At 44.6% G+C, this 27,299-nt stretch overlaps 1 protein-coding gene across 6 annotated transcripts in view; it reads left to right on the top strand.

Moving 5' to 3' along the window:
- TNIK (TRAF2 and NCK interacting kinase) overlaps nucleotides 1–27,299 on the top strand; it is a 419,760-nt gene that overhangs the window by 322,975 nt on the left and 69,486 nt on the right. For all 6 annotated transcript variants that reach the window (XM_060099133.1, XM_060099131.1, XM_060099130.1 and 3 more), the window contains exons 12-14: nucleotides 1,715–1,919; nucleotides 20,197–20,307; nucleotides 22,317–22,505. In XM_060099133.1, the coding sequence (XP_059955116.1) occupies nucleotides 1,715–1,919; nucleotides 20,197–20,307; nucleotides 22,317–22,505 (505 nt within the window). The remainder of the gene's footprint in view (nucleotides 1–1,714; nucleotides 1,920–20,196; nucleotides 20,308–22,316; nucleotides 22,506–27,299) is intronic.

Raw genomic sequence — 27,299 nt, 5'->3', positions numbered from 1 at the left:
TAATATTAATGGTTCGTCCTCATGTGCATGGGAGGCTGGGTTCCCTAATCCCCACCACCTTTGCACAGACCATGTGGCCTGAGTAGATAAGCCCCTCCTTTGGGGGGTTGTTTAAAGTTCTACACAAAGGCTGTTGGTTTTAAAGGAGGCTTATTAGTAGAATCCAAGCACTGTCTGTGAACCATGCCTTTGATGTCATTTTACGGCAGTATCTCACATAGCACGCTACCCACTCTCCAAGACAGAATGATCCCCTTGTCAACCACCAAACCTGCTCCTCCCCTTCCATTCCCCATCCCAGTTTGCATCACCACCACAGCCCAGACACCAAGAGAAAACCTGCAAGTCATCCCTCACTCCACACATTAGATCCATCAACAGGTTTCATTAACTCTCTCCCCAGATGCCTCCTCCATCCCCACCTCCCCTACCTGGTTAGTCTCTACCCCAGAGCCACTGTAGCAGCAGCCCAACTGGTGACCCTGCTTGCCCTTGTACCCACTGCAGAACATCATCTATTCAGCAGCCAAACAAATCTGATCATGTTACGCTCCTGTTAACAAGCTTTCCACGTGTGGCTTCCACAGCCTCAGGCTTTACCCTCTCTGCTCTCTGACTTCCTCTTGTACCACTCCCCCTCTCATTTGCTCTGCTCTGGGAAGACTGCCTGGGCTTCAGACCCTCAAAAAGGCCACCCCTGTTGCCACGACAAGCCTCTAAACTTGCTTTTCCTTCTGCCTGAAAGGTTCTTCCCCTACCTCCTCGTGTGACTGACTCTTCATCATTTGGGGCCTATCTCCACTATCAGCTTCTGGGAGAGGTCTTCCCTGATCACCCCATCTCAAGCAGAACCCTCATCCTAGCCCCAGTGCCTTGGCACTGTCCGTTTTAAACTCTTACACTTTTTTTGTCTTCTATAGAGCCTATTAATATCTGAAATTATGTTATTTGTAATAATTTGTCTGCCTGTCTAATTATTTGCCTGTCCCTCTTCCCCACAAGAAAATAACTAGAGGGAGAATTTGTTTAGCAACTGCTGTATCCACTAGAGCCTATTATAGTGCCTGCCGCATAGTAGGTACTCAATAATTATTTAATGGATTTATTTCAAGGGGAAGCTGCCAGAAAGATTAAAAGGGCCAGGTCTGTATGAGTAAGTAGGAACCATTTCCCTCCTCCTTGCTGGGCTGCAAGCAGAACCAAGGAGTCTGTAGCTTTGTGCTGTTCAAGGCGGTGATGTGGGTGAAGACGATGTACCCATCCAAGTAGAGCAAGCTCACTCACCGCTCCAGATTATTCATTTTTATTTTCTGGCTTAGCTCTTGCCTTTCTTAAAAGTGAAAATAAGCTGGCCTGGGGCTCTGGGCTTGCATACTCACTACAGCTTTTAGAAATAGAGGGCAAGGGAGTGGTGTGGACGGTCCGGGAGAGAGGTGATGACTTCAGGCATGTGACATCTCTGCAGCGCTGGAGCGGCATAGGCATGCAGTAGTCACACTGAAGGGGAGGCTGGACTCGCGTCTGTTACGTGGACTCTGTTTCTTTTGGGGGGTGAGCAGTGGAATTAACGGAGGGTCTGAGAGCCCGTGCTTGAGCATGTGGCCTCTTTCCCCGCAGGTGGGTGAGGTACCCGCCTGCCTCGCCTCCGCCGGGACCCCCGGTAAAGATGGCCCCGCCCTGGGTGGGAGCCTGATCTGTCTCTCCTGCCGCGCAGCTCCATTCTGAACCTGCCTGGTGAGTCGACGCTGCGGCGGGACTTTCTGAGGCTCCAGCTGGCCAACAAGGAGCGGTCTGAGGCCCTGCGGCGGCAGCAGCTGGAGCAGCAGCAGCGGGAGAACGAGGAGCACAAGCGGCAGCTGCTGGCCGAGCGCCAGAAGCGCATCGAGGAGCAGAAAGAGCAGCGCCGGCGGCTGGAGGAGGTGAGGACGCGCTCGGCCGCCTTTGCGACCCGCCCCTTGTGCCTTCCTGGGTGTCCGCCGTGGCCCGAGGTCCCGCCCGTGAGGTCGAGGCCATAGCCTGCTTGGAGCGCACACAGCTGAACTGCAAAGGAGGCTGCAGCCAGACGCTCTTACAGGCGGGGGACTTCCCTGCTGGGGGTGGTGTAACCTTGGTGTGGTCACATCAGGAAAGCACGTGAAGGCTGCAGCCCCTTCAAGTCTTGCTCAGGTATCACCTTCTTAGTGAGGCTTCCTTGACCCCCTCACTTAAAATCGCAGCCCCTCTCTACATCATGTCCTGTTGCTCTTCCCTGCTTAAATTTTTTTATATAGCTCTTATCACCTTCACACGTGTGTACTTTTTTTTTTTTTTTTGCGGTACGTGGGCCTCTCACTGCTGTGGCCTCTCCCACTGCGGAGCACAGGCTCCGGACGCGCAGGCTCAGCGGCCATGGCTCACGGGCCCAGCCGCTCCGTGGCACGTGGGATCCTCCCGGACCGGGGCACGAACCCGCGTCCCCTGCATCGGCAGGCGGACTCTCAACCACTGCGCCACCAAGGAAGCCCCACACGTGTGTACTCTATGTACTTTCGTATATCTGTCTCTCCGCACTAGAATGTAAGCTCCCTGAGGACGGAAGAGTCTCTCTTTTATCCCTGTGTATCTCTACATCGTGTATCTAGACGGTAGTGTCTAAAACAGTGCCCATCACACAGTAGACACCTCCTAAATATTTGTGGAATGAATGAACTAATATACAAGTGAATGAGTCAATGACCAAGAGGTGAAGTATAGGTGTTGACTAGACCACAGTGACCACAGTGAATAAGCAGAAAAGCGAGACGTCAAATATGGAAAAGCAGGGCCTGCCTATTGTTACTCCTTTGTTACTCCTCTGAACACTGAAGAAAGCATTTCCCGAGTCCTTCCACGCACGCCTTGGTACCCAGGGCCTGTCCCGTAGCTAGTGGGCAAGACTTGCCTTCACCAGTAGGTGTGCTGTCATCTGTGTGGGGACCCGTAGTGCCAGCCACACTTTCCTGCATGGCTTACCCTGGGCCAGGCTCTCACCTGTGTGGTCTTACAGACGTTTATTAAAGCCTCTTTCCCAGAACTTTGGTCCAGGGCCTCCTTCCTCTGCCAGATAAATCAAAACCTCTAGACAGTTAGGAAACTGAGAGACCATAGCTGTTGGGGAAGTTGGATGGCAGACGAAAGCTTCACTAACGGCATGGTAATGGGGGAGTAAGTTTACAGTTCTCCCAAACACCATCTTGCCCCTCATTAACGGTTTACAGCAATTCATTTGCTCTGTCAGGTGGCCACTGCAGTTAGAGGGTGGTGAATTGCAGACTCCAGGAGCGGCTTGCTTTTTAAATCGTACATCCAGGTCCAGCCTTCCCGGATCAGTGAGGGCTTCCGTTCCAGTTTGCAATAAATCCCATCAACCTCATTATGTCCCTAGAGTATTAGTATGCAGACCGGCAGCAGTCATACCCAACAGTTACAATTATTGAGTGACTTCTGTGTGCTAAATACCAGGTGGGGTGCTTTGCTTACATCCAGGATGTCACCGCTATCGTGGATTTGTGTATATCCATGATCTCTCGTGCAAAGTGTGCATATCTCCATTTAACAAAGAGGAAACTGAGGTTCAAAGAGGGGAAGAAATTGGTCCCACGTCACAGAGCCAGTACGTACAAAGCCAGGATTCACACCCAGGTCTCCCTTCTCCCAATGGCCATGCGGGCCCTGATGCACTAAGGGTAGATATGTAATCAGAGCCGTGAACTGTGATCCTCAGAATTGAACCTTATACGCGTCTGCAAACAGCAGTAGGGAAATGAAGGACTTTCCAATCTAAGTAAGTAAGTCTAGGACATTGTTGGAGTGACGAATGCTCAGCCCATAAAAGGTTTGAAGGTCACCTACCATCCTGTATTCTCAGAATTACACTATAGTAGACGGAGGCATTGTAGTGCTGAGGGGGCAGACGCCTTCAAAGGAGCAGGCAAAGGCAGGGTGAAGGGAGGTGGGTGGTAATTAGGCAGCTCTCAGAAGTAAAGTACAAAGTGTAGGCGTGGAGTTGCCTGCCTCACCTCCGGTTACTCTCCTGGGCACAAATGGAAATCCTGACAGGTCCTTGCAGCTGTGCCTCGGTGTCACTGCCTTCCGCCCACCCAGGCCGGCTGCAGCCTCTTGTACTGGCCCCCAGCCCAGCGCTGCACCATTTCCTTCGGTCTCTCGGGTCTCCTGAGGACCACGTCCTCTGCTGTCTGGATCCAAGGCTTACTCCTTTTAACTTCTGATCAAACCTCTCTCCGCAGCCAGTACCCTCTCAGGCTCTGTCCCCCAACCCTGCCTTTCCTGCTTCTTTCCTGATTTGTGGTTTATTCCTTCCAAGAGCATTTCCCGAGGCCCTCACCTGATTGGAGCATCATGCCCTGGAAATCTGGACCATTTGCTTTTCCTTTGTCTGGCTAATGAGCTCCTTGCCTGGTGATTTGCTACACTTAGTTTCAGGCTAAAAGCATTTACCAAGTAACCCTAGAAAATCCCCATTGTCATCCCATAAAACGTTTAACATACCAGAGAATGCAAACACGTGTACACAGACACACAAGCACACTCTTATATGAATTTCCTTTTTTTTCTTTTTTTAAATTTTAACACAAGAACTCTTGGCCTTTGAACCTAGATCCTTAGTTGGTACAGTCTTTTCAGAGGATGCATTGTATTGTTTTGGTTTTATTTTTTTAGATTTTCTTCCTCTTGTACCTGGTTTGATCTATTTAAACATTATATGTTTTCTTCATCACGTTGCTCGAATCACAATTTCTAACAGTGAGGAAGCACTTAACCATAAGACAGGTACTCTGTTCAGTACTTCATGTGAATTGTCTCATTTAATCCTCACAAGAACCCCCCGTCTAAAGATAAAGCAACTGAGTCTCAGAGAGGTTAACAACTTGCTAACGGTCACGCAGCTTGAGACAAAACGAGGTTTCAAACCCAGCAGATTGGACTCCAGAGCCCAGCCACTGTCACCGCATCTGTCCTGCCTCTCCCCCGGCAAGCCAGAGTCAGTGTGCTTTTCCATAGTCTTCACCTGGCCTCTGCTTCTGTGGTCTTTTACACTGAGAATTTAAGGATTTCTGAGCAAGGTCAAAGAAGCTGCACTCAGCAGGTGCTCATCTTTGAGCTGGACTCTGACTCTCAGGCTCCCAGTCAGAGCTCCTGCCAAGGCCTCCTCGTGTCTGTTCTTTTGCTGCATTTTCTGGAGCCTCTATCTTGGATGTTTTCAGGCTCAGTGGGGCACAGGCATCCAGTGGGGCACACCCTCTATGTCCCCACCCCATGGGCACAGAAGGCGTGCATGGAGACACTTTGCTCTAGGCATCAATGTGCATGCGCCCTAGCTTCTCACCAGAAGCAGGAATGCCTGTGACCACAGAGCATCAAGAGATTTTACCCACTTTATCTTCTGATCCTTTATCTTGCCCCTATTGCACAATAGAGAAAAAAAGAAATACTGAATTCTCAGATGACTGTAAGTTCTGAACCCCTAAGTAATGACTGTCCCCGCCGCCTCCGGTCCTGCTGGATCCCATCCACGTCTGCTGCCCTGGCAGGAACTTGCACTACATTGTCACGTAGAAGCAGTTAAAGCCCGTAGTTAGGCTTGTGAACTTCGCTTCATTGTGAGCCAGGTGGCCTTGTGTAGGCATCCTGGGAAATACATTCCTTTTCCAAATAAAGGCCCTTCAGACACCCCTTTGGTGACCCGAGGCTGTGTAGGTTGTAGCCTTTGACTTGCTCAGTGATCTCAGATGTCACCTCCAACCAGAGTTTCTAAGGAATCCCTGTATGCTCTTTGCTATTTATAGGCAACCATGTGGTTTTGGCTAGGTTCTAAACCAGGATCTGTATATTCTTAGAAGGACTTTGTACACTGAATGTAGTCATTTATCAGTTTCATGAAAAGGACGTGGCTTCAGGCCAATGAAATGCTAGGTACACGGCATCGCTTTTGACCAATGATAAAGTACAATTTATAACTAAGTTCCAAGAGTCTGATTAAATCCAGCTAAGATGAATAAGTCCATCAATAGTGAGAAAAAGTATATAGAAGGCTTCTTCTATTTTTATTCAGCTCGATAGAAGTTTCTGGCACTTGGCCTAGTCAATGCACAACTTGTTTTACTCTCCGTCACAGAGTTAGGGTCCAGGAATCAGGACCCTGAGGTGCTGGGGCACCTACTCTGGTCATCTTTTCAGACCAACCTTGGGCAGAAGATTTGTGGTGATGCTTGATTCTGCTCAAGAGTTTTGAAATGATGTTAGTAATTACTATATATATTTTTCAACTTGCTGAGAGCTTTCTTTCTATACCTTCATTGTGGGGAGAGTATCTTTGAGTCACAGAAATGAGTCACATTGACCCCAGGAGCACAAACCTGCTCCATGGTAGCAAGTTTTATTCTTCGGAGAACTGTATTCAGTTCTTCAAGCCACCGAGGTCTCATTTGGTGCCCTCAAGGCAATCATAACATCATCCAGTTGTAAAAACAACCAGCTCTAGCTGAAAGATATTATACTGCTTTGGTTCTATCACCAGAAAAAAAAAAGTTAAATACCACCAGTATCTTACTGGCCAGTAATAGTTGAGCACTGACTTACAAAATGAGAGCCTGGAGTCTAAAATTCCCTATAAGCCTCTAGCTTTTTACTGTGAGTGACTGGGGCTTTTAAGGACGTTGGGATCAAGTGTCTGTTTAAGTGTATGGTAGAATTAAAACTTTTGTCCTATTCCTACTGGCAGTCACTTGACAAATTTAGTGGATGCATAGCTCCACTCTGCGGACAGCCATGCTGGACCCTGGGAATGGTCTGCCCTTGTGAAGATGAGATCTGTGAGGGTGACAGGCATTCAGCAAATAATCACCCAAATAACCATTTTCACCATCATTGCCAGACTGCTGTGGTGGAAAAGAATGGCGCACTAGGGGAGCAGACCACGGGGTTGGGAGCCTAGGCGGGCGTGGAGGCCTGTCGGTCAGCGTTCAGCTGAAGGTGGTGAGGGGCATGCGGGGGTGCTAGGCAGGGAAGCCAAGGCACTGTGTTGCTGGGCTTCGTAAGCCTGGTTAAGGAATTTCATATTTTGTTCTAAGAATAGTGGGAAGTCATTGATATGTTTCAACCAAGGGGATATGATCAGATCTTCTGGGGGTTTTTTTGTTGTTTTTCTTTTTTATGTGACCCTTTTTTTCTTACTTTGTATTGGAGTATAGTTGATTTACAATGTTGTGTTAGTTTCAGGTGTACAGCAAAGTGAATCAGTTATACATATACACATTTCCACTCTTTTTTTTTTTTTTAGATTCTCTTCCCATATAGGCCATTACAGAGTATTGAGTAGAGGTCCCTGTGCTATACAGTAGGTTCTTATTAGCTATCTATTTTATATATAGTAGTGTGTATATGTCAATCCCAATCTCCCATTTTATCCTCCCCCCCATCCCTTGGTAACCATAAGTTTGTTTTGTACATCCATGACTCTATTTTTGTTTTGTAAATAAGTTCATTTGTGCCCTTTTCTTTAGAGTCTACATATAAGCGATATCGTATGATATTTGTCTTTCTGTCAGATCTGCGTTTTTGAAATGAAACTTGGGCTGCAGGGAAAGTGGTTGGAAGGAAGCAAGAGTGGATAGGAGAGACCAGTTAGCCCAGGCCAGAGAGAGTGGTGCTTTAGGTGGATGGTGGTTGGGTGGGGATTGAGGAAAGTGGGCACGTTTGAGAGAGATGGAGCCTATAGAACATGCAGGATGTGGTGGTTGATCAGATGTCTTCCATGAAGGAGCACAGGTGGTCACAGAAGGTTCTCTGATGTCAGGCTGGAGCGTCCAGGTGGAGGGCCAGGTTTGGGAGCAGTAGGATAAGATCAGTTTGGAATGTAGTGAGTTAAAGCTGCCTATGAGGCAGCCAGTGGTGATGCCACGGATGCAGTTGGATTATATAGTTAGAGCCAGAGAAGACGGGTTGAGGATGGGAAGAAAAATGGGAATTGCTGGTTTATGGTCATGGAAGTAGACATCGAGAGGAGGAGAGTCTAGGAACTAGACTCTCTGAGAACTAGAGTAGGGGAGGAGAAGCAAGCAGAGAAGACTAATAAGGACGTAGGAGAGTTGAATGTTGTTGCAGAGAAAACTGCATATTCAAGCGGACGATGGAGTTACAGGACCAGCTCTGCAGAACGCTGCCCAGAGGAGTAAGCCAACAGCAGCCCTTCGTTTCAGTGACAAAGAAGACATTTGAAAGGTAGTTTTAGTGTAGTAATCTCTAGAAATGTATCCGTTTCATCTCTGCTTTGGAGAGAAGGAAGCAACCTGCTCGGGAAGTCAGAAGGTCTAGATCTGAGGGCCACCGTGCACCACCTGCCTGCCTGGGTGGCTCCCTAAGTCTCCCCAGAGCCCCACTTCCTAAGCTCTACGAGGAGGCTTCTAAGAAAGCTTGTTCCCACCACCAAAGTTGTTCTGAGGATTAACCAGGAAAATGGATGTGAAAGACCTAGCTTTGTCAACCGCCAAGAGCTAGACAGATCTCGCTTTCAACTGACTTGTCAAATCCAGGTTAAACGTGACTAACAGGACCCACTCATGCTTCTGTTTGGAGAACTTTTCGTACTTACATGCTCATCCATTGTGGTCAGCTTTGCTCACATCATCTCTCAGTATTCACTTTCACTCAGGGTGACTAGGCCAGTTTCACACAAGCTGTGGCAGCTGGAGCCCAAATGCAGAAAAGCCACTTGTGGGTGTGATTACTCTTTGGGACCTAAATAGTTTCTCCTGGGTGCTTTCAGACCAAAAAGGGGAAAAGGGGGATCAAGGGGAAACTGCAGAAGAGTCCATGAGCAACAGAACATTTGGGGAAATTCTGCTGAGAGTAGTATTTTGGCTAATGTTATCTTCCTTATTAGATGTAAGTTCTTTAACTTTCCTGTGCCTCAGTTTCCTCATCTGTAAAACTAGAAATAACAGTAGCATTTACCTCCCAGGGCTATTGTAAGGATTAAATGAGTCAATTCATAGAAAGCCTTAGAATAGCAGCAACACTTAGAACATACTCAGTAAATATTAGTTGTTAGTATTGTTGGAGTGGGTGCCTTTGTCTGGAGTCCGAGGTATAATTTCCAAAAGTTTACTCTTTTACATGCGGCAGTAAAACCTTCTTGAATTTATTAAAATAAATGTACCAACAGGTAAACTTTTATTCAGACCTTGGGAAGAATATTTATTTATAATACTAGTAGGGATTTGGTTATGTCAATAAGAGAAAAAATATATATCCAGTTTTTAAGTGGCTGGCTAGCAGATTAGTGTAGGGGCAAAGCACACCAGCTTTGAAGCTGTGGAGACCAAGGCTTAATCCTAGCTACGTGACCTAGGGCAAATTACTTGCCCTCTCTGACCCTCAGCTTCCTCATATACACAATCAAGATACTGTTTACTTGGCAGAATTGTTGTAGGGTAAATGTAGTCATAGGTACAGAAGGCTTGGCACAGCGCCTGACAGAAGAACAGACTGACATTGGTGGGTGAGTATTTTATTGTTATTTTGCAACTGGTGATTTCAACGTTGTTAGGTTTTTTGTTTCATTTTAAGGGTTTTCTGAATAGATGGCATCTCCCATTGCCTGTCTTCCTTCATTCTCTAAGGTACCTTCCCTGTTTACTTTTCCATCCCTTTTTGAGGGCTCTTCTCTGAGAGCTCTCTTGTTCTTGTCTTGCTGGGGTCTGCATCTACTGTCAACATAGCTAGCAGTCCTGGCCTTCCAGCATAGGGAGGCAGCCCATTCTTCATCCTTCTGGATGCACCTCATCTTATAGGATCAGCTGCCACCTTCCTCATCTTATAGGATCAGCTGCCACCTTGAAAGGTCTCCTCCTCCCAGCCAAGCCTCAGAGGACCCTCCCCTGGGGAAACTCTGCTTTCTGATGGATGCTCTCATCAGTATTTCTTGTTGTCACTTCCCACACTGTGTAATTATGATCCCATCGTCGCCACCAGTGGCTGCATCAAGTCTCACATCCTACCAGCATCTAAACAAAACCCCTAAGAAGGTAGAGCTCTTGTGATGCCTGAAGACTAAGCTTCTGGGCACCTGGGACACAGCACCTTGGGAGTGACCCTTTCTCCAGGAAGGTAGAAACAAGACAGTCAAGGGTACAGTAAGAGATTGCCTAGGTTTGAATCCCGGCTCTGCCACTTACTGCCTTTGTGATCTTGGGCAAGACATGACTTCTCTAAGCCTCCATTTGCTCATTTATAAAATGGGAGAGTAACAGTTTCCAGGATTAAATGTTTCTACATACAAAGCACTTAGAACAGTAGCTGGCACCAAGTACCTGCATAATCAAGAAAAGAGTTGCCCATAAAAGGAACATCTTTCTTTCCCATCATCTGCCTGCTGTGGCCGCCCTTAGTCATTTCTTTTCCAGGTGAGGGTTCACAGCTGACTGCGGCTTGAGCAGGCAGGAGACAGGGGATGCTGCGTTCCCATGCACAGGCCACACTCCCAGGCCCTCAGCCGGAAGAAAACACCGTGAACAAGAATAACTCTCCCATTTCAGGGCCTGGAGTGTTAATTTGTTGGCACTGTTGAGAAGCAGCCTTTAATTCACTTAATCATTCACTGTAGGCATCCTAATGAATCCTGCGAGCGGCATCCGCTGGTCGGGGCCAGAGCAGCTCTTTCTTCCTGGATGCTGTTAGCATAGGCACCAAGATTGAATGCTTACTAGCTGGGCTTTTTTTTTTTTTAAATAACATCTTTATTGGAGCATAATTGCTTTACAATGGTGTGTTAGTTTCCACTGTATAACAAAGTGAATCAGCTATACGTATACATATATCCCCATATCCCCTCCCTCTTGCGTCTCCCTCCCACCCTCCCTATCCCACCCCTCTAGGTGGTCACAAAGCACTGAGCTGATCTCCCTGTGCTACCTGGGCTTTTGCTCTGTTATTTCAATAACTGAACAGAAATTATGAAACAGATGGGAGCCAGGCTGGCAAAGTGGATGCTTACTGTCCAGGGCAGGGCCTGCCCACGGCCTCTGACGAGGTCCGCATCAGGCACGCGTGTAATTCACACACGTGCTTCAAGAGGTCATGTGGTTTGCATGGATGGATGGAACCCTGCTTCGCAGTGGATCCCAGAAAGATTCCCTGTTCTAACTTACCTGCCGTGCTTGCAGGAGCCTGGCTTTGTCCGCTTGATCACCTGGGTCCTGTGATGGGAGGGGCTTCCTGCCCAGGTGAGGAGGTTGGGCTGAAAATCCTGTACTGCAGCCTAAAATGCTACTGATATTTGAAATCCTTTTGCTCAGACCCCTTTCTACACTTTCAAGGAATGGGAAGGATATGCTAGTATTTTATATTTATAGCATTTCATACTGGAAGAAAAAAAAGAAAAAAACAGCATTAGGCAGTTTCTGGCCCTGGGTGTATGTAGGGCAGCTTAGGTGGATGACAGGGTTTGCTTTTAAGTGACAGTGAGGCATGGGCATTACAACTGCCTTCAGTTGTCTGGGGTCTTCATGGAATCTCTTTTATTACATCCAGTCTGCATCTCTTACGTTACACCATCATTATTCTTAGCTGTTCCCAACCATAGAACTACGATAACAAAATAGTTTCACAGAAAGTACTATTTCGCATGACATTTAAATCAAATTGTTTTCATTTCACTCTTGTTTTCTTCAGTCAATGAATGGTTTCATGGAATCCTAGAGGTTGAGGAACATAAGAGACCTCAAAAGTGGTCTAGGCCAATTCTTCTCTCAAAGCAAGAATCCCTTTGACAATACTCCTCACAGACATTTAACCTGTTTAACATATTATCTCTGCTTATACTTTTAGAGGCTTGAGGCAGCCTATTCTATTTTTGAACAACTCCTACTGTTAGAAAATGTATCCTGTTATTGATTCAAGTCCTTGTGCTATCCCTGCATTAATACAAATTATACCAAACAAAACTAAAATGCCTTCCACCTAAGCCCCAGAAATGGTTGAAGGCAATGATAGTGTTCTTGCCCAAATGTCACCAGTTCCTGCAACCTTGCTATATATGATGTAATTTAGAATCTTCACCATCATCCCAGATGTGTGGGAGTGGCCCTCTCTGTAGACATTGTATTAATAAACTGATTTATAATGGGCTTGTTTTCATAGGACTCAATGTGAAAGTCTCATATTAAGTCTTCAGAACAATGGCAGAAGGAATTTGAGAGTTACATCTGCACTTGACTTTTACACTAACCTACAGAGTCATAGGTGCTCAGGATGTCCATTGGGCCATCTTGCTCCTCTATATGATACCCAGGAAAACCAACCATTCTCCCCAGGGAAACTGCAGCTCTGAGGTAAGCTCATAAATAATCACACTGACTAGCATCCAAAGAAGAGGCAGGACCAGAATTCTTCATGAAGCCTCCTTGCAGCTCAGCCTGTTTAGAACTTTCTTTCCCTGTACTACCTGCATAAAGACTAGCTTGGCCCACATGTACCCAGACAGTGCTTAGCCTTGGGGCTGCCTAGTGATCAAAAGTTGGCTAGGGAGCCCAAAAGAAGAGTCTCATTTAAGCTGTTCATTTTCCAGGAAAGCTCTGAACGGGTGGGTTGGATGGTTTATCTTTTTTTGTTGTTGTTGTTATTTACAGTTCCAGCTCATTTTTTTTAACATCTTTATTGGAGTATAATTGCTTTACAACGGTGTGTTAGTTTCTGCTGTATAACAAAGTGAATCAGTTAAACATATACATATGTTCCCATATCTCTTCCCTCTTGCGTCTGGATGGTTTATCTTTAATAGTGTAAAGTACATGGAAAAAGAAAAGAATGAGGTATATCTAGCTGGTCTAGTTTTCTCAGTGGTTCTCTGATTACTGTTTCTGTGAGGAAAAGACAGGTAACAAAGTGAAGGTAGAGGGGAAAATGGCCACTTGAAAAAGCATTAATAAAACATCCTTCACTTTGTATATATAGACATCTCAACCATAGATGTCTTTCAAATCCATAGAGTCAGCATGGCAAGAGCCAGATGCAGAGTATCGTTCTGGCTTTGCACTTACCAACTGAGTGAACTTGGGCAAGATATTGGCCTGTGTGTGCCTCGGTTTCCTTATCTGTCGAGTGGGGATAATGATGGCAGTACATGCCTAAAGGGTTGTGATAAGAACTAAATGAGTTACTATGAGCGAAGGGCTTAGGACAGTGCCTGACATCGTAGGAGGCATTACCCAACTGTTTGTTCTTATCATGAATAATTATTATTCATTTTTGTGATTCTGATTACTTTGTAGTGAATTCAGAGGTGCCAGACTGCTTGACCATCATTCTCATTCTCGTCCTCCCTCTAAAAAAAAGGCTTGGAATCCCAGTGTTAGTTGCAAGGAATCATACCCTTGCCCTGCAGTGGGTGGTATGCAATGGTCTTTCCAAAGCTGAAACTTTCACAGATGTTAAAATGGGCAAATGGGATACCCAGAAGCTTGAATGCCTCTTGTCACAAGTATAGCTCCTGCAAAGCTTATACAGAACAGTCCTATTTAAGTGAGGGGGCATGTGTGCTGTGCAGTCGATTCGAGAGACCATGCTGGGGCCTTTCATTTCGAATGTCTTTGAACAGAGAGAGCCCCTGTGTCAAGGGGAAGGTTTGAGGTACTTCCCAAGGAGCCTGACTTGATCCTGCACTGGCTGCTGTGCTGTCCTCTGGAGGCCCACTCTGGTCTTCCACAGTCAGTGGCGTCTCCTCTCACCACTTCCAGCAGGTCACCCAGGATGAAAAGAAGCAGAGCTCTCAAGAACAAGCCAGAATTCTGCTTCACTTCCCTTCTCACTCTGAATTGTTAGTCGATCTTTGCTTTGCGATGTAGCATATTCCTGCTTAGACTCTTAGAATGAACAGACTTGTAAAATCACCTAATCTTCCCCCTCGTTGAAGGTTTGGGTTAAGGTGACTCATTCAAGGTCATACAACCTTCACTCATCCATTAAACAAATATTTGTTGAGACTGTGTGGTATGGTCTGCAGTGTTTGTATCAGTGGCAGAGCAGGACTGGAATCTAGTCCTACATTTTCTGATCCGGTGTTCTGTCGCTCAGGTCCTGTGGCCTCTCATACCTACTCCCCTCCCCCAGTGATATGTCACTTTGCAGCTGTGGGATATTAATTCCCAAATGTGAATGTTACCTTTGAGTCTGTATAATAGGAAACACAATGTGTGTAAAAGATAGAAGGGCCCAAAACCTTTACACAAAGGCAACTAGCCTTGTTTTCCCCAAATCTACCAGAATGTTTTAAGAATCAAACTCAGATTCAACCTGAACATTCAGCAAGTAGAAAAAAGCAGCAGAGTATCCTGTCTGGATCGGATGCCTCTCCAATTGATAGAATACTCTGCCAGGTACTAGGGCCTGGGGGGATAGTAGGGCACAGAGTGCTCCAACATTTTCCAGCCGTGTGACATGGAACAGTATACTTCTCTGAGCTTCAATTTGCTTATCTGTAAAATGGGAATGATAGCAATAAACTTCAGAGTCACATCGTGGAATTTAATGAACTGAAGCATGTAAATCACCCAGCTCAGCAAATACCTGGCACACATAGACAGTGCCTGTTACGATGATTTGTATTCATTCCATGATTTCCCTCAACTTGTTATGTGGCCACTGACAAGGAGTTGAACCTTCCTGAAAGTCTCTAAATGAGGGAAATAAAGAAAATGACATTTGCATCACCCAACAGGGCTAATGTGAGGTTCCAATTAGAATAATATAGAATGAAATACTTATTTGGGTAAAAAAAAAAACAAAAAACATAAAAACGAAAAAAGAACACCATACGCACAGATTACAACCCTGTGCTTTCCCCAAAGATCCTGTATCCTTAGAATGATGGGTGAGCTGTATTTAGCCATATTTGCTCTGGTCCATGATACAGAGTTTTAGATTAGATAAGAGATTGGGCTAAGTTTCCCTGTAGGTCCCAGCCAGTTCTAGACATGTTACTGTAGTTCAGTTTAACCACTTCTCCAGTGAGAGGGTGTGGTAACATCAGAGCAAATTGATCCCCACTTCTGGGAAAATGACATTAACCACATGCTCAGCTGACAGACACAGAGGTGGCATCTTCATGAGTTTAAAGAACCAAAGGACAAGTCTACAGTTTCTCGTTTATCTCCATTTTGATCTTCCCAAGGGAGATTTTGAGGTTTCAAAAGACATGGATGGCCAAGCTATTGTTTGCCTGTGTATACCCTTCTTTATGACTTTTTTTCATTCCAAAAAGATGCTTTAAGGTAGCTTACAAAGATTAATGCAGAAACTAAAATAAAATAAACAAGAAAAATAAAGTAGAAAGGAGCAATAGAGTTGAAGAGAAAAACAAGAAGAAGCCAGGGTAGAGTCAGTTCATAGAACGCCTATACAACGTGGTGTCTGGGTGCCAGAGGTGGGCCCCCGTCTGACTCTGAAAGTCTTAGCAGCTAAGGAAAGAGGCAGTCTTGAATGGGTCAAGATTCATGTTGTCCAGATTAGAGTGGACCTATTGCTCAGGCAAGCTTTCCGAGATCATTGAAAACCCGTGCACTCACCGGGGAGTGGTTGAATAGTGCTAGGAATAACGTCTGAGTTATTTATATGAATAAACTCAGCACTTCTTAGCTTTTTTCCACTCTTCTCATAATACTGTAAAATGCAATTCATATTCTAACAGGTCATCAAAGTCACTTCTACGGGGCCAGAGCACCCTGGTGCAGTACACACCTTTCTACTGGTTAAACTTAATCCAAAAAGAACATTTAAAGGAATAAAAGGAAAGAAGGAGCAACTTCATGGCCTTTGTGATGAACACCCATGTGTATTATTTCTCACAACTTTAATGCAATTTGAACAGTTAAGGGCTAAGATAATATGCCCTTGAAGAGCTGAAGGGGACAGGATTATTTCCTCCATTAAAATGAACATACTTGAAAGTACAGCCACACAGCCTTCACCTGGCTGTGGCCTGAGGGGAGCACCCACTGGGGAAGATAAAAACTGTCCTAAAAGAATCATTCTTTAGGAACACCAGTAGAAGGCAAAGGGACAAAAAGACCCCTATGATCTACTCCATAGATCAAGGCAACAATGATTTTAGCCTGGAAAAGTTTCAGAGTAGGTATTATCAGTCATTCCCCAACCAGAAAAAAAATTAAGAAACTTGTAAGAACCTATTGAATGTCTAGTTTTATGTGCTGTAATTTTTGGAGATGGCTCCAAGGAGATGTGGATGAAAATATACTTCTAGGCAGTTCAGTATATTTGGGGCAGGGGAGTGGGGAGTTCCTGCTGAGAGTTTAGAGTAGTTGGTTTAAGCTATTCTTTTTTGACAGAACCACTGTCATCTTTATGCATAACTCAGTGACATTTAGAAATTTTTTTTGAAAGTTCTTTCGGTAATTATTTGCGCTGCGGGTTTTATCTTATTTTATTTATTTATTTATGCATTTATTTTTTTTGGCCACTCTGCGCGGCATATGGCATCTTAGTTCCCTGACCAGGGATCGAACCCAGGCCCCCTGCATTGGAAGCTTGGAGTCCTAACCACTGGACTGCCAGGGAAGTCCCTAGAAAAATTTTTATTTCTTCCCTTTTCTACTCCGTCCAGCTTAGACTTCTATTCCCTTATTTTCTTTTCCTGCCTTTCTCTAAGATGGAAAATAAATCCCATGCCAGTGCCAATCGTGGGTGGCTCTCTTTTTAGAAAAATATTCCAAGCCTTGTCTATGCTCAGCATAAAAGAATATTCTGGGCCGGGAGGGCGTCAAAGGGTGAAGGGGTGGTCTGAGGTTCTGTGAGCCTTTCTCCTCTTCTCTTGCTGCCCCATCTATAGTATATAAAACAACAAACATCAGTGGTATCAGGCCCTTTATGGGATATAGTGGGAGGTAAAAACCAGAGTAGAGCGGAGACCCTGCCCACGATCTAGATTGCAGAATAGATGAGACATTTCAAATAACCATAACATAAGGCATGGTGTGCTATAAGCACTGATAGGAAGGGAAATGTACCCCCCCCCCGAAAAAAAATTAGGATGGTACTGAATTGTCTGCTTTTGCCACAAGTTTCTTACTCGGTTCAATTGAACAAAATCTCTGCACCTGCCAGGTGCCAGGCCCCCCATGAGGGGCTGGTGGGTCCAGTGGGGGTCAAGCACAGGCCTTGCTCTCAGATTGCTACTTCTAGCAAGAGTCATCAGAGCTTTGTAAAGGTGTCTGCTTGAGGCCAGGGACTTGGTCTTTCTCTGACATGTTTTGATATGTCCCCTCAAACGGTCCCACAGCCAGGAGGAGAGAGAGCAAACAATTTTCCTGGAAAGGTGATTAACATTGAGGCACAGCAGCTAGGAATTGGCAAGGTGCCTTCCACAAGGTTGGGGAAGTGATTTATTTTTCCAGCCTCACCACAGGAACCAAGGCCCTGGCAGATGCCTCCATGCCTTAGCAGCAGCTGATCCAGATGAGATCATTATTAATTATTAGTCACTTTAGAGTGTCTTTTTCAGAAACTACAGAGTTCTTGGGAAGCCCGGACTCTCCTGAGTTGCAGTCAACACTATGTACACCTCGCACAGGGACCTGAGTGGCCTGTAATTATAAAACAGTATTGATTCCTGGAAAGGGGGTTGAAAATGTACAAATCCTTCACATAAAAATCAGCTAAATCTTCAAAAGCCTTGATTATATTTTTTCCTCAAGAAGGAGACTGATGGTGGGAGTAAAAAACTTGAAATGTTGGCTAAATTAGGGCTGTTTCCTGCCAGGAGCCAGATCTGTACACATAATTATTTTATTCTCTGTGCTGGCATTGATTCACTTTGGTTGAGTGTTGGAAATATCTCTGTTTGGGGTCTGTAATCCAAATTATTCAGTCAGTTCCTATGATGATGTTTTCTACTCGCATCTTCCTGTATTATTTTTCTGTAAAACAAATAATCACATGTCTGGAACTCGACTCATCCCTGCCCCCCAGCACACCCCTCATTCCCATCCCTAAACTTGTATATCACACCACCTGCCATGCTCCTGGGCCAGAAACTTCACTCACCACTCACCCTCACACACCCCATAGTCACCAAATTCTGCCCGTTTTATTTTTGGCCTAATTCTAATTTCTGCCTTTAAGTTGGCGTCCACTACAGTCCTGTTGGAATGACTGGAAATCCGGATAGTTTTTAGTTTTTCTTCCTTTTGGCCGAGTCTCAGCAGCAATGACGAACATGGATTCTCCAGCTGCCTTTGCTTAGCTCATGGGTGCCCTGTCATTTTCTGTCTGGATCCATAGAATGGCCTCACATTGCATTTTCAGCTTCTAGTGCTGTCCATCCCGTGGCGGGTAGGAGTCCCCTTGAAAATGCAGGTTTGGTCATGGCATTTGATGGCATATAGTCTTCCAGCGGCTCCCCATTGCCTACAATCTAAGATGGACAAACAATTCTTGATCTGGAAGTGATAGACATTGAGTTTCAAAAGATGCAGTTTATCTCCCAAGCCTCAGAGACTGTTGGAAGAGAGCGGGTCTGGAGGATTGCAGGCACCAGCCACATCAGGAAGGCCACCTCATTCGTGGGCTTCTTTGGCACTTTGACTATCTGTGGTTGGTTTAGCTGGGCTTGGGACAGAGAGTTTTTGTACTAGAAAGCTGTTTCCCAGGTTTTATAGAGCTAACTTCTCAGTGAGATACAGTCACGGTCCGTTTTAGTTTGGATACCTCATGCTTCCTCAGCAAGGCAGTGAAGTGCTGTTGAGACTGTTACAGGGGAATGGACCCTCTGATCGCCCCTCCAAACCTTGTATTTGAGGAAGAAGAAATCCTAATGCCAGTACGGGGCTCCAACACAAATGGCCTGCACTACTGGCATGTGGTACGGGGAAACACTTTGTAATGTATGAGTGTCCCACACATGCCAGATGCTCCAAGGACTGGGGAATGGTACCATCCCTACCTAGGAAACTTTGGCTTCTGTCACTACTCCTAAGATATTTTCCTTACTGAGAATATAATGAAGGACTGGATTAATTATGATCTGTCACTCCTATTCCCTCTTCATCTTCTGTAGTGATTGAGTTCAGACTGGAGTCACATTGCCTGTCTTTGAAATCAAGCTCCACCACTTACTGAGTATGACCTTGAATGTGGGCATGACCTCGGACAACTACTTAATCTCTCTGTGCCTCTGTTTTCTCACTTAAAATAGGAGATAGTAGTATTAATAACACCTACCTGAAAAGATTTTTGTACAGATGAAATAGGATAAAGCATGAAAGGTGCTTGCCATGACGTCCACTTTCAGAGACGATGGTGGCTCCTGAACTTAACATCGTACTTGAGTGACAAGTTGAAATCGACACTTAAAAGTGACTGCCCCAAAAAAGAAAGGCAGCAGGGTCTATCAGAAAGTGGAGTGACCAGGTGGGAGTCAGTAGATTCTGTTTTGTCCACAGTCACAGTTACTGTGTGGCCTTGAACATGTCACTTCCCTTCTCTGGTGTTTCCTTTTTTTTTTTTTTTTCCGGTACGCGGGCCTCACACTGTTGTGGCCTCTCCCGTTGTGGAGCACAGGCTCCGGGTGCGCAGGCTCAGTGGCCATGGCTCACGGGCCCAGCCGCTCCGCGGCATGTGGGATCTTCCCAGACCGGGACACGAGCCCGTGTCGCCTGCATCAGCAGGTGGACTCTCAACCACTGCGCCACCAGGGAAGCCCCTGGTGTTTGCTTTTTTGATCTATGATACATTTGCCCTACGTGGTGTCCAAAAGACTGAATGGCATGAGCATTGCGAATGTGCTTTAAAGCCTGTAGCATCTCACAAACGGTTTGATGATATATAGTAAGTAACTGATTATACATCGGTGTTCTACCTACCCCTGATTTGGAAACCCTCATCAGCCAACTGGGAGGATGCATTGAATGGGAACTTCTTGGGAGACGTATAAACCTGGGGAGCCCACCTGCGTGGTAAACACTGAATTGCCTTCTATCAGTCCATCCTGGCCAATGCGTCCCCCAGTGGCATAGGCGAGGAGCCCTCAGGCGTGCAGGCATCTCGTTAAGAGCTCACAGCCACGGTCCTGCAGCTCTCCCTGCTGGCTTCCCGACACCCTTCGCCACTGCCCGTTCCCTTCACGGTTGTCTGCTTGTCGCCCCACAGCAACAGAGGCGAGAGAAGGAGCTGCGGAAGCAGCAGGAGAGGGAGCAGCGGCGTCACTACGAGGAACAGATGCGCCGGGAGGAGGAGCGGAGACGCGCAGAGCATGAGCAGGTACAGCCGGGGCCCCCCAGGCGACCCCGCGGGAGCGCCAGCACCAGCCGCCTCTGGGCTGTGGGTCACCTGCTCTTAGGTCTGCTCAGGTTAAGCAGGTTTTTACTCTTTCTCAAGCAACTATTCTCACCTATTCAAGAAGTCAAACGCACAACCTTGGCAAAGCCCACTCATTCGACCTGGCTTCCTCCCCAGGCCGAAGTCCCCTGACGCACCTGGATCTCGCGATTTTCCCAACCCTGGGCATCTACTTTGAAAGTAGCACTGGAGCGTGATAAACAAGCCAAGTGCTCCTCTTTCATCGCTTCAGAAGAGCTTTTCTACTCAGGCAACTCTGGTCTCCAGGACTTGGAGCCATCGATGCAGGCCCTTTCTCTCTTTGTTAGAATCACATTCTGACAGTGCAGTGACACTGCAAGATGGTTCCGTTACAAAGGCAGTGCATGATGGCATGCAACCATTATTTTACCCCTGCTGCTTGCACAGGAGCCTCTGAACGTTATAGCATTGTTAATTTCAGGTAGCCCCTAAAGAGGGAACCTGTCATGAAAAGTTTTTAAATATAGCTCGATTCTCCAAACCAAAGAGTAACAGCAAAGCACCGAGCCATCTCAATCCACTGCAGTTGCAGGTCGAGGGCTTGTGCTTTTGACTGCATTGAAACGCTTTTGCTTCGGTGCAGGGTACCTTTCCTGTTTAGTGAGGAGGTGTCTGGGTATTTTTTTCCCTTCCTTCCTTCCACACTTCACTTGGCAGCTCTTGTCACCTTTGAAATTACCGGTTCTTTTTTTCTCTCTCTCTTTCTCTCGTTGTGTTCCTCTGAATTCTCTGCCACCTACCTCTCCAGGAGTACATCAGGCGACAGTTAGAGGAGGAGCAGAGACAGTTAGAGATCTTGCAGCAGCAGCTACTGCATGAACAAGCTCTACTTCTGGTAATGGGAAAGCCAAGGCAGCTGACCTGCTCTGTGTTCATCACGCACGTGTGTGTGTGTGTGTGTGTGTGTGTGTGGTGTGTGTGTGGTCTCCTCTAACATGCCAGTCAGGAAGGAGGGGATCCTCCAAGCCTCATGGACCTGGAAAATCTCCTAAAACTTAATTCGTTTCCTGACCCAGTGTGCTGAGTCGATATGTTTAATATACTTGTTATGCATTCTTTATTAACTCCAGCTACTTGTGAAACTTTAACATGAATCCAACCTTATAATAAGTTCAGACTGTTTTTGAGACCCACTGTGTTTATTGCAGAGTAATGTTTGAGGTCATTTGCAACATGCTGGAATACAATCACAGCAAAGCACCCCTCTTCCGTAAGAACCCGTTCAGCTCTGTAGTCATATTTCATTTGCAGGCTATTAGTTTTACCCTTACGATGGGAACATTTTGTGTTCCCTGCTCAGGCGGCTTCCACTTGAAGTACTTTTTATTATTATTATTGCACTGCTCTCCAAATGAGCTTCTTGGTGTATCTTTTTTTTAACTGAACTTTTTATTCAGTGGCACTGTGATATTTTTTTAGCCTACATGGTTTTTGCTAATGGTTTCGTTGGTCCAAGTTTTGTTAAACAAAAGATGATTTAGGCAGTATCTTTAGGTACTTATTTCGTTTTGTACTTAATTGTACATGTTTGAATGATTTAATTACTAAACCAGGAAGTGGACGGTTCCTTATAGGGGTTGCGTGCTGACCATCCAAGTGTCCTCGTTATTGCCACTTTCTTGGTTACAATTCATCAAGGGCAAGTCACTTTGCAAAGGGTGGTATTCTGTAGGGGTTGCCATTAAAACAATAGTGTTTTCATTAAATGCCACATTCTGTGCAGATGCTAACCCAAGGCTGTAGTTTATCTCTATGGCACATCCTGATGTCCTCTTGTGGTTCTGTTGGTATTAAGGTCCTTTGTTATTTATCATCTCTTTTGGTTCCATTGCATGCTTCACTGGTACTGGCCAATGGTTTCCCTATGGTGATTTAGCCTTTTCTTTGTTCTTCTTTCCTGGTCTGGACAGGAATATAAGCGTAAACAGTTGGAAGAACAGAGACAAGCAGAAAGACTACAGAGACAGCTAAAGCAAGAGAGAGACTACTTGGTTTCCCTTCAGCATCAGCGGCAGGAGCAGAGGCCTGTGGAGAAGAAGCCACTGTACCATTACAAAGAAGGGATGAGTCCTAGTGAGAAACCAGCGTGGGCCAAGGAGGTAAGTCAGCAAGCAAGTACAGCCTGTACCTATGCTGTATTGGGGAAATTGGCCATAGTGAGTTTCTCCAGTAGAAATAGAGAGTTAAACAAGTGCTACAAAGTTGGAAAATAATTCATTATGAGACACACATGCTTTGCTTTGGGAAGAACTGTAACATTATTTCTCTACCTTAATCCATTTGTTCTTTTTTTTGTAAGTAACAACAGGAAGTAGAAAATCCTTTTCCTTATTGGAATCCAATTGAGTTTGTGACAGGAGGATTTTTAGTGACTTTTTCATGGAAGAATATGACTTAAGACTTAAGGAATTCTAGGTAGGATCATTTCCCGTCCATACCTAGACCCTAAAAGTGATCATTAGTATTGTCACTAACATTCCATGTTCTGTGGTAACAGTGAACACACAGTTGGACCCAGACTTGTGATTGTGGTTCACTTACCGGGTCAGAGGTCATTTATATTTCTTTTGCAAATACTTTCAAAGTAATGGTCCTTCATTTGCTTAACTACTAGACTAAGAAAGAATTTTCAGGAACTTGACTCTGTGATGAGCTATTTAAAAATCTCATTACAAATTATTTGAATAGTAGGGAAAAAAAGGTGGTAACCAAATGAGTAAGGAAAACAAACAAAATAATAACTCTCGCCAAGATCAACAACCCTTCCAGGAAGTCATTGTGTCATCTCATATGCCTGACACCCTGGTTTTCAGTTCTGTCATTAATGTGGCAACTAATGATTTCCTTTATTTTCTTGTGAGCATAACTAGTCATTTGAAAGGGTGATTTATATTACTCTGCATTTTCTTCTAGTATCTTCAGATATTTATAGCTAGAGCTTATTTCAAGTTATCTAGACTACAATATTCCAGAACCTGATTTCTTATGTAAGATCCTATTTGTATAATTTTTAATTTTCTGCTCTATCTTACATATGTATAGAAAATGCTTGAAATTATGTTGTCCTAATGCTAATAATGGCTGTTTATGGGAAGTAGAAACTCTAGAGTTTTTTTCTTTAAACTTTTTAATACTTTTATGTATTTATGTTTAAATCCTTTATAATGATTTTATACTATTTTTACAAAACTAATAACTTTTAAAACTTAAAAACTAAATCTGTAGAGAAAAGTCATTCAGTGTCAAGAACGTTTTTGATCACTTTCCCTTAGAGTCTATGAATGCAATTTGTATTTACCTATGTCTGTAACAACTGCCTCTTTCTCCCAGGTCAGTAATTCAATTTTGTGATCCTACTCCCAGGTACAGCACCAGCCCCTTAATAACCCACCTGTTCTTCCGGCTAAGCACAATCACTATGCTGTTAAACAGCAGCTGATGTGGTTCCTGGCTAGCAGAGATGTGTCACCTTCCTCCACTGCTAAACCATTCTTTAGCCACATCAAGCTGAAACCCTCAGCTAAGCCAGACTCACAGCTCATGATCATGGCAGGTATTGAGAGGCTGAAAAACTAGCCTCTCCTAAGCTAATGCCAGTAGCACCTGCAGAAATTAATGATTCCAGATCAAGACCCCTGTTTGAGCATCGCTCATGGAAGAAAGATGGACCAGCTTATCCTATTAGACTTGGTCTTGAAGAGCAACTGAAGCCTCAGGGAGCCTCAAGGACCACAGTGAGATCAACAAAGCGATCTCGCTTCCAAAGATGTAGCCCAACTCAAGAGTCAGGACTTAAGGTCATTTGTGTGTCCTCTCCCAGCATCTCCAAAGTGATGAGCCCCCAGTTATCCATTACAGCAAGTAAGGAGGGCCTTAGAGACTCATGTGTACCTCGGGGCAGGAGGGGCATGAATTCATGCATCCATACAAGTACCTCGACTCCTCTAAGAAGTGCTGCATCACTAAATGACCTCTCTTTGATGCATGACCACCTGACCTTCAGTGCTCCCAGCCCCAAGCATGAGTTTAGGAAATGGACACCAACAGATCCCATTGGAGAAGACCATGATGCCTTGCAAAGCATACCAGAATTTCTTCTGTCCCTTGTGCAGCTCCCTCATGCACAAATGTACCAGAAAAGGGGGGGGAAACATAAAGCAGTTTCCACTTCCTTCTTTCCACCTCTACCCAGCATGTGTTGATTTGAACTTAAACATTTTGACTTTATTATTTTCTAATTACTATTTGTCCTCATCATTAAATTTCCTGGCCTGTCCTCTCTCTTCAGAACGAATTCACAGTTCCCAAGCTTTCAGAAGCCATGCCGTTCCTGGAGGCAAATCTTTGCAGATATCATCAGGGCAGTTTTGTAGACCTCTTAATTCCCCTGTGCTTCTCAGCCAGGCTCCTAGCAGTAAAGGAAACATAGCCAATGGGAGTGCAGACAGCATGGCTGTGTCATCAAGCACACCCGATGTGAGGTTCCCGGGCCATCCTAAGTCTGGGCCACATCTGGTGGGTGACATCTTCCAAGGTCCCTGGCTTCCTGACAGCTGGAGTTCTTCCTTTGGGCTTCATGGACTTTTAGACATGTGGGAACATTCTTTTAGGATTTTAGATTTAATCCTATCCTCCTGGGTGTGTTTAACATAATCCAGCTTCCAACTAACCACCTATCCATGAAACAGTTCCCAAGTCTTAGAGTGGGTATTCATATTTTAGAAGAAAGATGAAACATTTAGATGATAGAATGAGTGACAGTGCTAAATTGGGGATTGGAGCAACTGGTATACAAATAAGTACAAATAATTGTCTGCTTTAGTTTAATTCATCATTTTTTAACACCCGCTTCTTAAAATGGGAATAAAAATGAGTGTGAGAATCCTTATTTTCCTGATCTCTCAATGATTCTAATCAGCAGTGTATGAACTTTTCTTCTAGAGCTTTACTTACAGGTTTCTTTTCTTATAGTAGGAGGTAGGTGGGATTGAAAGGAGCCAGACAGTGAAATACATTTCAAGACTTTAGATATGGACAGAATTTCTAGCTCAGCAGTATCTTAATTATCAACCAATAAAAATAACCTGGGTTAAACTCTCTTTTGGAGGTAGAATAAAAGTACCATTTTCTTTTTCAAAGGCATCCTCTGCGAGGATATAAATTTGAAAATATCCTCACCAGGGATGGATAGGCAGCAGCTATACCATGGTCTCCTGTGATAGAGGGTCTGGGCTTTTTTGCCCCATATACCATTGAAGACACCGCCAGGCCATGTTCCACCCACAGCAGCCTCTTCTGTAATCTGCTCCCATATTTGTTTTCTAACTCAGCTCTATACCTTCTCATCAGGGTGGTTTTTCCTTCTTTGATTACTTTTCCATCCACTTACTTTTCCTTATTTCCAATCGACATTTTTTTCATTAGCAGTGTAATATTATTATAATGTTTCATCCTCCATGTTTTCATTGCTTCATTTTGTAAAACATAAATCATCACATTTCTCATCTCCTTTCTTATTAATCTGTCGGATGTAGTAAGAACAAATGAAAATACTTGGTTATTGGCAAATCTTGAGCTCTTCTCTCTCTCCTTTTACTGAGTATTCTAGTTGTCCTAAATGTTACATTGACTTTGATTTTCAGATTTCAGCCAGAAAGGAACATTAATGTCTCCATTAAAAGGAGGAGTGGGGGGCATTCTCACCCCTTTCAAATTCTCTGCCATTTCTAGGTTGGAATGGAAGTCACATTTGTTTTGTGAAAACATCAATATGATATTCTGTTAAAAATCAGCAAAATTTGAAGGTTTTTTTTTCCCACTGGCACTTTTTGAAAGATGGATATTCCTTTTCTTATAATGCCCTTTCTTTATAATGGTACATATTCCTGTTTCTTATAATGGCATGTGATTGTCTTGGCCTGGCAATAATTTTTTTTTATTTTCACCAGCACACAGCAGTGACAGAATGCTCTGTCTACATGAGTATTGCATGAGATGGTATTTTAATTTTTTTTAACACTTCATCATGTTCTTTCTCTCTGATGCATGCCAGTCATCTGGGCATGGTTTTATTTGGCAAATGATGGGCCAAGATTTCTCTTTATATCCCATCAGCCCATTGGACTTTGAAATCCTTGTACATAAGAACTCTTCTCCACTTGTTTTCTCTGCTCTACATTGATGGTTTTTTCTTTTTATATGAATTATTTTATATATGAGGTCCCATATTACTATTTAGAGAGTTTATGGCTCTTTTCCCATCTTTCTTCAGTTTCTACTTATCTCTCTTAAGATTTAGCATGAGAGAGACCTGACAGGAAATAGGAAAGAGCTTATTTGAGTTCAAGTTCTTCCACTTACAGTCTTTGTGACCTGGAAGTCTCATAGTCTTCCTGAGGTGCAGCCTCCCCACCTGTACTTTCTGTCTCAAGGTTGGGAGGATCCTGGGCAACCATGTATGTGAATGTGCCATTGAAACTGTAAGTGCTGTACAAATGCAAATGAAATACATGATTCAACATATTTCTGTTTTGCTCCCAAGGCCATTGTTGCCCACAAGGAATAAGTGTCTTGCCCCTGTTGTTTCTGGTTGGGATTTCACATGAGCAGTTCTCATGCATCTCCCATCTCTTCCACTTACCTCTCCCTGGTGATAGATACACACTTTTTAATTTCCCATCTCAGCTTGCCAAAGATTTGCCTCATTACTTTTAAGTTATGTGCTCCATTCACATAAGGATCTGTACTTTTCTGTGCAATCAGTGGTTAGGAGTAGATCTTGGAAAAGTAGTCCAGGCCCTTATCTTTAGACAAGATTACATTTTAAGCATTCCCTATGAATGAGAGCCTCCCCTGTCCTCAAAGGTGCCCCAGAGAAGGGATAGCACCAGTCT

This window comes from Mesoplodon densirostris, chromosome 5, assembly GCF_025265405.1.
Source record: "Mesoplodon densirostris isolate mMesDen1 chromosome 5, mMesDen1 primary haplotype, whole genome shotgun sequence".
Taxonomy (NCBI): Eukaryota; Metazoa; Chordata; class Mammalia; order Artiodactyla; family Ziphiidae; genus Mesoplodon; species Mesoplodon densirostris.
The sequence above is the reverse complement of the archived record's forward strand: the minus strand, read 5'-3'. Positions and strand labels throughout refer to the sequence as shown.